General features: G+C 38.3%; 1 protein-coding gene across 1 annotated transcript in view; it reads left to right on the plus strand.

Moving 5' to 3' along the window:
- The window catches only part of SLC26A3 (solute carrier family 26 member 3), a gene marked incomplete at both ends in the record, with an annotated part of 31,889 nt that extends 18,897 nt beyond the window's left edge, over positions 1-12,992 (plus strand). Inside the window, 6 exons of the mRNA XM_079931634.1 lie at positions 481-576; positions 4,039-4,272; positions 5,726-5,780; positions 8,428-8,570; positions 8,694-8,759; positions 12,915-12,992. Of these exons, the coding sequence (XP_079787760.1) occupies positions 481-576; positions 4,039-4,272; positions 5,726-5,780; positions 8,428-8,570; positions 8,694-8,759; positions 12,915-12,992 (672 nt within the window). The remainder of the gene's footprint in view (positions 1-480; positions 577-4,038; positions 4,273-5,725; positions 5,781-8,427; positions 8,571-8,693; positions 8,760-12,914) is intronic.
- Between the last annotated feature and the right edge of the window lie 610 nt (positions 12,993-13,602).

Here is a 13,602-nt window from a genome sequence, read left to right on the forward strand (position 1 = left end):
AAGTATAAAATAAGACGTATAACAGTAGATATTATAAAATATAATCATACAAATTTTAATAGAATAAAAAGTATCTAGAAGCAGGATACTAATTAGATGCCACTCATATTCAAAAAATAGAAAAAATAAAATAAAATAAAATTCCCTAAGGGTTGTGTGGGCCAAAAACAAAAACAAAAACTTCAAATAGAATTTAGACCCATTAATGGATACTTTAGGGATAAAACCTGGATGGTACAGAGGTTTTTGAATGTTAACTGCATACAGGCTGAGCAGACCATAGGTCTGATACAATGCTCTCAATGATGATGTTTGGACCACTTGTAAATTTTATTTCAAATATCTGCTTTATGTGCCCCAATCCCTCAACCCACCCCGCTTAATTATGCTATATAAGTAGAATTATGCCATTAACTAGAATTATGCTATATAAGTAGCAGAATATTCAGCATTCTTGTAACACAGCAATGGGCTTTTCAGGTTGGCTTTAGTCCACTTCGAATTCTTCGCAAGCGCAACAAAGCTTTGAAGAAAATCCGAAAACTGCAGAAGAAAGGTCTGTTGCAAGTGACACTGGTAAGCTTCTTGCCCACATTTCTGCATATTATACCTAAAAGCTTAGTAAAATGTAGTTCAAGAGGTTGGTTCCATTCCTTTAAATGAAATGTCGGATAAACAAGGTACTTTGTGTGTCAATTAGTGTCATGTTTTTAAGGGTCTCCTTAAAATTGTATTCTCCTAAGAATTTTTTTTTTTACGGTATGTGGGCCTCTCACTGTTGTGGCCTCTCCCGTTGCGGAGCACAGGCTCCGGACGCGCAGGCTCAACAGCCATGGCTCACAGGCCCAGCCGCTCCGCAGCATGTGGGATCTTCCCAGACCGGGGTACAAACGAACCCGTGTCCCCTGCATCAGCAGGCGGACTCTCAACCACTGCGCCACCAGGGAAGCCCCTAAGAAATTTTTTATTCTCCAAATAAAACAGTTTACAATCCCATCAATTGACCCAACTCTGAATCTATGCTTCAGAAATTCACTACTTATCCTTGACATACAGTGTTTTGTTTAACATCTTTAGTGGAGTATATTTGCTTTACAATGGTGTGTAAGTTGTTGCTTTATAACAAAGTGAATCAGCTATACGTATACATATATCCCCATATCCCCTTCCCTCTTGCGTCTCCATCCCACCCTCCCTATCCTCCCACCCTCCCTATCCACCCCCCCCCCCCAAGGTGGACACAAAGCACCGAGCTGATCTCCCTGTGCTATGCGGCTGCTTCCCACTAGCTATCTATTTTACGTTTGGTAGTGTATGTATGTCCATGCCACTCTCTCACTTCTTCCCAGCTTACCCTTCCCCCTCCCCGTGTCCTCAAGTCCATTCTCTATGTCTGCATCTTTATTCCTGTCCTGCCCCTAGGTTCTTCAGAACTTTTTTTTTTTTTAGATTCCATATATATGTGTTAGCATACAGTATTTGTTTTTCTTTTTCTGACTTACTTCACTCTGTATGACAGTCTCTAGGTCCATCCACCTCACTACAAATAACTCAATTTCCTTTCTTTTTATGGCTGAGTAATATTTCATTGTATATATGTGTCACATCTTCTTTAGCCATTCATCTGTCGATGGACACTTAGGTTGCTTCCATGTCCTGGCTATTGTAAATAGAGCTGCAATGAACATTGTGGTACATGACTCTTTTTGAATTATGGTTTACTTGGGGTATATGCCCAGTAGTGCGATTGCTGGGTCATATGGTAGGTCTATTTTTAGTTTTTTAAGGAACCTCCATACTGTTCTTCATAGTGAATGTATTAATTTACATTCTCACCAAAGTGCAAGAGGGTTCCCTTTTCTCCACACCCTCTCCAGCATTTATTGTTTGTAGATTTTCTGATGAACCCCATTCTGACTGGTGTGAGGTGATAACCTCATTGTAGTTTTCATTTGCATTTCTCTAATGATTAGTGATGTTGAGCATCCTTTCATGTGTTTGTTGGCAATCTGTATATCTTCTTTGGAGAAATGTCTATTTAGGTCTTCTGCCCATATTTGGATTGGGTTGTTGGTTTTTTTGATATTGAGCTGAATGAGCTGCTTGTATATTTTAGAGATTAATAATCCTTTGTCAGTTGCTTCATTTGCAAATATTTTCTCCCATTCTGAGGGTTGTCTTTTCGTCTTGTTTATGGTTTTCTTTGCTGTGTAAAAGCTTTTAAGTTTCATTAAGTCCCATTTGTTTATTTTTGTTTTTATTTCCATTTCTCTAGGAGGTGGGTCAAAAAGGATCTTGCTGTGATTTATGTCACAGAGTGTTCTGCCTATGTTTTCCTCTAACAGTTTTATAGTGTCTGGCCTTACATTTAAGTCTTTAATCCATTTTGAGTTTATTTTTGTGTATGGTGTTAGGGAGTGTTCTAATTTCATTCCTTTACATGTAGCTGTCCTGTTTTCCCAGCACCATTTATTGAAGAGGCTGTGTTTTCTCCATTGTATATTCTTGCCTCCTGTATCAAAGATAAAGTGACCATATGTGAATGGGTTTATCTCTGGGCTTTCTATCCTGTTCCATTAATCTATATTTCTGTTTTTGTGCCAGTACCATACTGTCTTTTTTCTTTTCTTTTATTTATTTTTGGCTGCGTTGGGTCTTCGTTACTGCATGCGGGCTTTTCTCCGGCTGCAGCGAGCAGGGGCTACTCTTCATTGCAGTGTGCGGGCTTCTCATTGTGGTGGCTTCTGTTGTTGTGGAGCACAGGCTCTAGGCACGCAGGCTTCAGTAGTTGCAGCATGTGGGCTTAGGTGGTCTGTGGCATGTGGGATCTTCCCGGACCAGGGCTCGAACCATGTCCCCTGCATTGGTAGGCAGATTCTTAACCACTGCACTACCAGGGAAGCCCAGTACTATACTGCCTTGATTACTGTAGCTTTGTAGTATAGTCTGAAGTCAGGGACCCTGATTCCTCCAGCTCCGTTTTTCTTTCTCAAGATTGCTTTGGCTATTTGGGGTCTTTTGTGTTTCCATACAAATTGTGAAATTTTTTGTTCTAGTTCTGTGAAAAATGCCATTGGTAGTTTGATAGGGATTGCATTGAATCTGTAGATTGCTTTCGGTAGTATAGTTATTTTCACAATGTTAATTCTTCCAATCCAAGAACATGGTATATCTCTCCATCTGTTTGTGTCATCTTTAATTTCTTTCATCAGTATCTTATAGTTTTCTGCATACAGGTCTTTTGTCTCCGTAGGTAGGTTTATTCCTAGGTATTTTATTCTTTTTGTTGCAGTGGTAAATGGGAGTGTTTCCTTAATTTCTCTTTCAGATTTTTCATCATTAGTGTATAGGAATGCAAGAGATTTCTGGGCATTAATTTTGTATCCTGCTACTTCATCAAATTCATTGATTAGCTCTAGTAGTTTTCTGGTAGAGTCTTTAGGATTCTCTATGTATAGTATCATGTCATCTGCAAACAATGACAGTTTTACTTCTTCTTTTCCAATTTGGATTCCTTTTATCTCTTTTTCTTCTCTGACTGCTGGGGCTAAAACTTCCAAAACTATGCTGAATAAGCATGGTGAGCGTGGGTAACCTCGTCTTGTTCCTGATCTTAGTGGAAATGGTTTCAGTTTTTCACCATTCAGAATGACGTTAGCTGTGGGTTTGTCATATATGGCCTTTATTATGTTGAGGTAAGTTCCCTCTATGCCTACTTTCTGGAGGGTTTTTTATTATAAATCGGTGTTGAATTTTGTCAAAAGCTTTTTCTGCATCTATTGATATGATCATATGGTTTTTCTCCTTCAATTTGTAATATTTGTTAATATCCTTGCATTCCTGGGATAAACCCCACTTGATCACGGTGTATGATCTTTTTAATGTGCTGTCGGATTCTGTTTGCTAGTATTTTGTTGAGGATTTTTGCATCTATGTTCATCAGTGATATTGGCCTGTAGTTTCTTTTTTTGTGACATCTTTGCCTACAGTGTTTTTCTCGGTCACAGTTCTTATGCATATTAGTATCCTCTCTTGCAGAAAGGATATATATGTACTGTTGATGGCTTTAAAGATTCTGACGAAGAGCTGGACAATGATAATATAGAAGAACTGGATCAGCCCATCAATACAACAGACCTGCCCTTCCAGATAGACTGGAACGCTGATCTTCCTTTCAACATCATGGTCCCTAAAATCAACCTCCACAGCCTCATTCTTGACTTTTCAGCAGTGTCATTTCTTGACATTTCATCAATGAGGGGTCTCAAAATGGTAATTTCTCTTTTCTGAATGGAAACAGCTAATTAGTCACTAAAGGTAAAAAAGGTGTATTTGTGGAAGGATGCTCCTTTAGATAACACATGCTTAAGTAGAAGTAAATTTTAATCTTAGAATATTTCATGGAGGGAGTACAGGTGGGGCATGTTCAGAGAACTCTTTAAAAGTGCATTTCCCATGAGCCTGCATATAATTTCTAATGTATGCTTATAGACAACAATGCTCATAATCCTATTAAATTCCAATTCTGCAGTGCCTTCAAATCCTTGCGGGTGTTGTATCTAAATTGTCCTGAAATAGAGGAGGTTTTGGGAAAAAGTGGAACAAAAAAGTGGCCTTTTGTTTTTATCCTCATCTTTCATAAGCCAGTGAGATTTCACTTGACTATATAATAATGTGTGGTTTTTTTAAAGTAGATATGCAAAAGAATAAATGTCACATGTGATTTTAAAACGGAACTTGTAACAGTCAGGTTGCAGGCTGTTTTCTTTGCACAGTTTCGTCAGCATTTCTAAAATAATGAGTTTCTAACAGAAATGCAGAAACAGATATCAAGAGAATTTAAGAATTCCAAGTTCCCCTCTTTTGCTTATTTTTTTATAGAAATCTGCCTACATAAAAACTGACCTAAGGTCTATTAAGTATAGGTGAACTGGATATAAAATTCAAAAATAGGATCAATTTTATTTCCTTCAAACTATCTTTAAAAAAAATCTAAACATCACATAACTTTTGAGACTGCTTGCCTTTTCTTTTTCTTTGCTTCTGTCTATTTTAGCTTTGGAGGAGAAAATACACAAAAAGTTTATGTTTTGATCTTGGCAGTATAGCACAAAGGATGGGGACTCTGCCTTAGGTTTCCTTGGTTTCCTTAAGGTCCTAATTCTTACTTCAGCCCAGTAGAGGCTCTAAAAGTGTTTACTGATGATAATAGTGATATTTATGATCGCTAAACTGATCAAAAGTACAAGATACTTTTCTTAACCTTATATGACCTTTCTCATATCACTACTGGCCTTTGTTCTTAGCCTAAAGACCAGGAAAACGGATAAAGATTCATTGGTGCTAGATACCTCCAGGCACTGTGGACAGGAATAAAAAGAACAATGTGTACGGGTCATGGGGTTTTTCAACTTTTATATAGATAAAAGCTCTAAGTCAAGATCATCCCATAGAAGAAACTTTTAAAATTAAATCAGAGTTCATCTTGTGAGTCAAGGCAGAACATTTTCCCATCATCCTTCCTTAGAGTTCTTTCCTTTGGATTTCTTTCTTTCTGTGATAGAGCCTTGTTATTAACTTTAGTATCTCTATACTATTGTCTCGTTTCAAAATGTAAGAGGCTCTGAAAGCAACATATCACCCTAAGACATAATTATGATAGTTTTCTTTATGATTCTGACAAGTGAAACTGTTCCCTAAGGAAGATCTACTTTCTTTTTAACAGATCTTGCAAGAATTTATCAGGATTCAGGTAGATGTGTATATTGTTGGAACTGATGGTAAGTTGTTTTGTTTTTATATTCTGACAATTTCTTCACTGCTCTCAATCTAGACAGCTTCTCCAAAGAACAGGCACTTTTTATGATCACCAAGAAGGAAATCTACTTTGTAGATTTCCAATAGAAATCTCTAGGGAACAGCATATTTATATTTGAGTTGTGTCAATATGTAATTAACTTTACAATTTGAATCCTAGTTTAACAGGCAGCAAAGGAGTGAATATGTAACCACTGTTTACCCTAAACTTCCTAGAAAAGTAGGCTTGTTTTCTCTTTTCCTCACCTCCCTCGATTCATCGGCCCATAAGTACCTGGTTTCTGCTTCACCTCACTGATGAGGTTGCCCTTGCCAAGGTCATCAATGATGTCCAGGTTGTCAAGATCAACCACCCCCAGCCCAGCCTCATTCTCTTGGAGCTTACTTTAGCATTGAGGTACCTTTCTTTAGCCTCTGTCTCCCTGACTTCTGCAAGACCATTCTTCTGAGTCCTTTCCCACCACTCTCAGAGCTCCACAGTGTCTGACATTGTTTCCTCTCCACACCGCAGTCGGTCTTCCCCAAGGTTCAAACCTAAACCCTATGGTTCTAATTCTATCAACTCTTTCTAAGCCAATCTCTTAGCATGCTTATGACTGCAAGTATGTCTACAGGTTAATGAATCTGCTAACTACATCTTCAGCCCAGACCTTTCTTCTGAGCTGCAGACCCTGTATTCAACCATCTGGATGTCCTCCAAGTACCTAAGATACATGTATTCAAAACTAAATATATTACCTTCCCTCCCAGAACTACTCCTTCTCCTTTTCTATCTTGATCACTGCATCACCACATACCCACCCAGTTGCCCAAAGTAGAAACCTTGGAGCCGTCTTTAATTTCTCCTCCCCATCCCTCTATATTCAGTGAGTCACCATAAATATGAAGTGAATCACTCTTCCTCTCCATTTCTACAGCCTTAATCCAGATCCTTATCAGTTCTCATCTAAGTCCTCTGCAAGAACTAATCAGTGTCCTTGTCCATGACTAGAATATTCTCCCATCCCATTTTCTGACTCATCCCATTAATCTTTCTCATGAAACTTACAGTCTAGTGGGAAAGCCCGATAATAAACAAATAAAAAGATATTTCAGGTAATGATAAGCACTGTGAAGAAAAGAGCAGGGTTAAGAGACATAGAGCCACAGGGGTAGTGCTATATTAGACAGGTGATCAAGGATGTCCAGTAATGCGACATTTGAGCAGCAACTGGAATGAAGTGAGGGAGTCAACCTTGACAGTATCTTGGGGGAAAACATTTTACGGAGGGGGAGGACAAGTGAAATTGAGGGAGGCGTGAAATTGGCATCTTTAATTTTTTGCTCTCTACTGGCTCCTACCCATAAAATCTACAGATATACTCTAGTTTCAAGGCTTCCTTATAATTAAAAATATTCTCTTAATCTCAGTAACCCTTTAATCTCTTAAACAATTTTATTCTTTCTCCATAATCCCAGGTGTTTTGAGATTGTCCTTTCCTGCTGCCTCTGCTGCCTGGCATCCCTCTTGGTCCTCAACTAAGATCATCACCTTCCCTCTCACTGCACACCACCACCCACCTGCATCCTGGGTTCTGGCAACCATAATGCCCTCCTCTCTCCCTCTCCCTCAGACACTGCTAGGTCTTGTCAATATTGAAAGTTTGCCTGTGAACAGACTTTCCCATCTCCACCCTTTCATACCTTCTCTTCATCCTTCTTTCTCCAGATCCTAGGCATTCTTTTAAACGGTAACTGCTTCATCAAGTTTTCCCAGAATCCTGCCAAGAGGAAACAACCTTTACCCTTCTTTCTCTGAATTTCCATAGCACATGATCTGTGCCTCTCTTATTCATTCTTCAAATATCTGAGGACCTACCTTGTGCTAGGCATTATTTAAGACCCCAAAAAAACATGAAAGAAAAAAATCAGATTGCTTCCTGCCTTTATGATTCTACAACAATTTCCCTTTCATTAAGATAGTATATAAGAGCTCTACCTTCACTCCAGGACAAGATTCATGTCTAACTTAGGTTTTGATCCTTCATATTACCCAGCCAGAGCTTTGCATGTAGTAGACATGATGTAATATTTGGTTATCTGTGCAAACAATGCTGGTTAGTGCCTACAAGAATAGAATTCCTCAAAGATGACTGGAGAGGTAATGTACGGTGCCAAGGAAGATGTTTTCTGATAGTACCCAGCACCTTTGGGAAAATGGACTAAAGCAGTAACTAGTAAATCCAGAACCATGGCACTGGTCCATGAGTATACGTTCTATTTTGGCAGAATCTCAGCTTTTAGTAATAAGCTACATTTGATGCTCCAGTCATTAACGAGGGAGATTAACTCACAAGTCTCCTGCCTAAAAGTTTTTCTCATTTGAACCTTTTCCTTCTTTGTCTTTACATGAACACATTATATGTGTAATTTTCTTAGAAAGGTGTCCTTTAGTTCCAGAAGACATTGTACTAATGGTACACTGGTTTCGTACCATTGCAACCCCCAAACACTTAACCAAACATCAGTGAAATGCACATTTGCAAATGTAAGTTCAAATCCCCAACCTCAAGGAGAAACCCATAGCCAAACAATTACTTCTTCCTGTTATTCTTTCTTTCTTCTCTTCAGATGACTTCATTGAGAAGCTGGCACGGTGTGAATTTTTTGATGATGAAGTCAAGGACTCAATATTCTTCTTAACAATCCATGATGCTGTTTTGCATATTTTGATGAAGAAAGATTACAGTACTTCGAAGTTTAATCCCAGTCAGGTACCAGCTTTTTGGCGACTTTCACATTTGTATAACCAACCACCTGTGCTTCTTAAATTTCCCTTTATTTTTCAACATTAAAAAAATATATTCCTAATCCATATTTCCATCCTGGTTTTTCAGGAAAAAGCAGCAAAATTTTATTTCACCATAAACACAAATGGAGCATTACGTAATCGGGAATGTCAGGTAAGATTCCTCAGCAGGTTTACCTGTATCTAGACATTAGGACAAAACACTTTTAAAAATAGTGAGGCCTCTTCCAGCACACTGCAGAAAGTCCAGCACCTGTTTGAGCCTCTGTGCCTCATCGCTACAAAACTGAAGCAATAAAAAAAAAAAAAAAAAAAGAAAGAAAACTGAAGCAACGTCAATCTCATAGGGACTCTGGGGGGAAATAAGCTCAGACCAGTACAAAAAAAGGATGGAAAATAGTGATACTCGATCTCTTAGCGCAATATTGAGCATAGAGAGAGAGAACGTTTTGTTTTCAAAGTACTTACAACAAAGATCTTATTCTGGTCTTGTCAATCCATGAGGCAGGGAAGGAATTACTGTTTCCACCTACAGATGAATTTGTGATGGAGCTGAGAAGCTAATGTACACCTCCTGACCCCCAGATGCATGGGAAGCCCCTAGACAGTGCCTAGCCCAGCACTGAAAGTTAGGTTCCTTTACTTCCTTTCTTGAAAGAGTTGCCAAATCATCATTTAACTGGATAGTGCCGTTTCATTCTAGAATATTCATTTCTAGAATATTCACTCCTATAAGGGACTGTCTCTAGTTTGGGAAAAGCAGAACTACAAATCAAAATGGGTATCTGCTGTAAGGCAAGTATATGGTAGGTGCATTACATTCATGATCTCAATCTTTACAACAATATGCAAAGAAGATATCTTCATTTCACAAATGAGGAAATTAGAAGGGCTCAGAGAGCTTAACTAATTTGCTTAAGGTCACACACTAAACTGACAACAGGATTTGAAGCAAGATCTGTCTGATGTCAAGATCTATGTTCTGCACATTATGTTATACTGGCTGTTTCCTTTGGTGAAAAACTAATGGATGTGAGGGTCCTGGGAAAGAATCTAATGATTGTCTTCAAGTACGGGAAGTGGCTGGTGGTATTTCTCTTATTTGAAGAAAGGTCTAAGAAGAATAGCAAAAAAGAATTTAAATTAGAAATGAAGCAATGTATAGCATAAGATAAGCCTGGATGATTATTAAGAGTTTTATCAAACAGAAAAAGGTTAGATGGAAAAGCCATTCCAGAAAATTAGACCTGGTGGGGGAAAGGAGAGCCATGATTCTGTTTCCCAGGGCTGTTTTCCAGAAAACCCCACATCTAGCACCTTGCCCGAGGCCCCCACAAAGAGAGCCTTACCAGAAACCCTCTGCCCAGTTGTTGGATTCAGAATTGTCACCAAGTTTTAAAGGATCAAGTATAGGAACAGAATTTAAATCTGATGTCCAATCATAGCTTTAGAACCAACTGTCAAACAGAATGTAGTCAATACCATCCTGTACCTGTTTCCCTATATTTAAAAAAAAGAAATATTTAACACGAGCTCTTTGCATTACTTAGAGGAAGATAAATCAGCAGTCGTGGTTAGGCCACCAGTGGTGATTCATGTAAAAGCTGAGTGTCCCTGACCAGCACACTTGGCCCCTTTGAGTTGTATGGCCCCTGTAACAAATGTGAAGAAATATATTACTACAACACATTATATTCTTATTTTGGTTAAGTTAAATTAGGCCTTTGAAAGATACACTTCTATTACAACATGGTATCACATGGTTCTACGTTAACCAAGTAGTCGTGGAAGGTATTATTTGATCATTAAAATTGAAGACAAAAAACTTGTTGGTGACTCTGGTAAGTTCTAGCTCCCAATTTTAATCAGATTGACCACATTTACTCTTCTTAAATGCAAGATATGATTATTAAGAGGGCTAGAACTTAACAAGTCTTTTAAAGCAAGAACTTTCTGTCTTCTTCCAGGTACCCAGTGAAACAAAATTCTAATCAAAATATAATTCAGAGGGATCCTCATCTGACTGTCACATAAAGAACAACTTTATACCCAGAAAGTTATTGATAAGTTCATACATTGTATGAAGAATATTTTTGTTTGACAGAAATTATGTTTCAAACTTTGGAACGAGATTGTTCTAGCATGGTATATTTTTCACATATCTAGTAGGCAATTACGTAAATACTCTTAATTTTATACCTTGTAGATTTAGCAAAGGAAAATTATTTTGTTTGTATGTATTTTTATAGCACTGACAGATTTCCATCCAAGTCACTACCTTTGCGCATATTTTGCAGTGCATTTGCACCACTGCTTTGAATCTTGTAATTTGTATAGTTCATACTAATATATATCCATTTTAAAAAATCAATTGTACAGTGGGTGTGTCTTGCTTTGTTAAATTTCTTGTTAGTTTTCTGAAACATGCTTGCTGTGGGTCCTCTTTATAGTGATCTGACTGGAAACCTGCTACATGAGAATCTTCTAAGCCCCCTGCAATGAGACTTCTTTGCCCAGATTTTATGATTACTATAGCTTTTTAAAGCACTCAACCTCCTATCCAGATTTAGATACAATCCTTCTAATGCCCTATCTGTAACTATAACTAGTTTTTGACTCTTTCTTCACTGCTGGTCATTATTTGTAACTCACAGGGTAACAGCTCTAGAGCTCAATTCAACTGGAGAATGAGATTCAGCATGTTTCTCTTTTTTGCTGGAACTGTTCTTGGTACAAATTTGCATTTATTTTATGTAATAGAAATTAAACATCATCACCAACAGAAAAAGATTCAGTGGCCTCTGTTCAACATCAAACCAGTTTGTCAATGGGAAAAGTTGCCCCAATTGTTTTAGATCTCACCTCTGAATGTTTATTATCAAAGTACCCTTCTAACCTTTGTTAATGTCTTTACTGAGAGGGCTTGTCTACTGGACTTAAAACCAATTACAGAAAAATAAAACAAAGGCTTATTTGCATAGCTACTCTTAATTAAAAACTAGAATGTCAGCACTCTTTATAGCAACGTGTCTTAAACTTTTTGAGTCATGGACACCTTAGAGAGCCTCATGTACCCTATGGACTTTGGGGAAAAAATACATATACACATATACCTTTGTATATGATGCCCTATGAATCTCAGGTTAAGAGCTCCAGTAGAAATTGAAAGCATGAGCCTATTTAATTGGTCATTTGGCTTGGGGGTGGGGCAAAAGCCTTGCACAGAATTGTCACTGATGTCTGCATCTTCACAAGCAAAGGTGCCCTCTACCCTCTTCTTGCCAACCAAAATGTCATAGAGCAGGAAGAAGCACTCCAATTACCGTGCCCCCATCACAATCCATTCAACCTTAACATCTTGAGTGAGGTTCACTTATCCTCATCCTTAAATGTTTTTTCTCTGAGGCCTCTAAGGTGGATATACTTTGGGTAAGGGGTATGCATGGGGCTGGGCCTCTATTTGCCTGCCTCAGAGCAAATATTGCAAACTGACCAGGGCAAAGACTCTGAGCCCTGATTTAGGAAGAGGCTAAGAGATTGCGCTGGAAGATAAAAATAAAACTTATGGGACTTCCCTGGTGGTGCAGTGGTAAAGAATCCGTCTGCCAATGCAGGGGACACGGGTTCGATCCCTGGTCCAGGAAGATCCCACATGCCACGGATCAACTAAGCCTGTGCGCCACAACTACAGAGGCTGCGCTCTAGAGCCCGTGGGCCACAACTACTGAGCCCGTCTGCCACAACTGCTGAAGCCAGCACGCCCAGAGCCCATGCTCCGCAACAAGAGAAGCCACCGCAGTGAGAAGCCTGCGCACTGCAACGAAGAGTGGCCCCCGCTCACCGCAAAAGGAGAAAGCCCACACGCAGCAACGAAGACCCAACGCAGCCAAAAGTAAATAAATTTATAAAAAATAGATAAATAAAACTTACAAAAAAATAAAACTTACACAAATCAGAGCAAACTGAAGGGGAGAGGATATCCAGTGATGAACTGGGAGACAGAACCACTTGTGAAGAAACATATATTACTGAAATTAAGAAAGGTTGGAGCTCATACATACATGTTGAGCAGTTTATCTTCAAAATCATTTTCTAATGCTAATTTATGCATTTGATACATATTCTTGTTTAAACACAGTAACTTACCAGTTAGAAATGTAAATGAAATGTCTTAAATGCAAGCTGGACCATACACTGCATAAACAAGAGCAGAGAGAGGAATATTTCATATTTGTCTGCCATCTTCATTTGGACAACTTACATGTTAAAACTGATCTACTGATCCTCTCCCCCTTACCTGTTCTACTAGCACCTTTCCACCTCAGTTAATGCCAACTCCAGCCTTCCAGCTGCTCAGGCTGAAAATTTTGTTAGGAAATTCTATTGACTCTACCTTTTAAATATGTCTAGTATCAACTCACTTAACTCTCAAATTAGCCCCCCTAAGATAGGTACTATGTTTATCCTCATTTTTTAGAAAAGCAAAATAAATCAAGGCTCAAAGAGGATAAGTAATTAGTCTAAGTTATATATACTTGCTAGTTCTATAGGCATAGAACCAGAATTCAGTCTAGATGGTCTGACTCCAGAGCCCAGGCTCTTAATCATTAGGAAATACTACCTCTTCAAAGAAATAAAAACCTAAAAAAAAAGAAATAAAAACCTATCTAAAAACTGATCTAGCACAAGGCAGGACTAAACTCAGGAACAATATAGGTGCATTCTGCAGATTTGTTCCAAAGTCACTTATTTAGCACTGCACAATTAAGTATACCCAGAAAAGCTATTAGGAAATATATTATTAATTCCAGAATCAAATAAATTATTTCTCTCATTATGGTTGTATATCTGTATACTTTTGTAAAACATTTTTTAGTGTTTTTCCCCACCCTGGCTGCTATACTTTGAAAAAGAACATAATAAAATCTTTTGAGGAAAATTCAGGGGTTACTATCAAGAACAATTCCTGGGTAAGTTAGAAATGTAAGCTCCTAATT

Source organism: Stenella coeruleoalba, assembly GCF_951394435.1.
Source record: "Stenella coeruleoalba genome assembly, chromosome: 9".
NCBI lineage: Eukaryota > Metazoa > Chordata > Mammalia > Artiodactyla > Delphinidae > Stenella > Stenella coeruleoalba.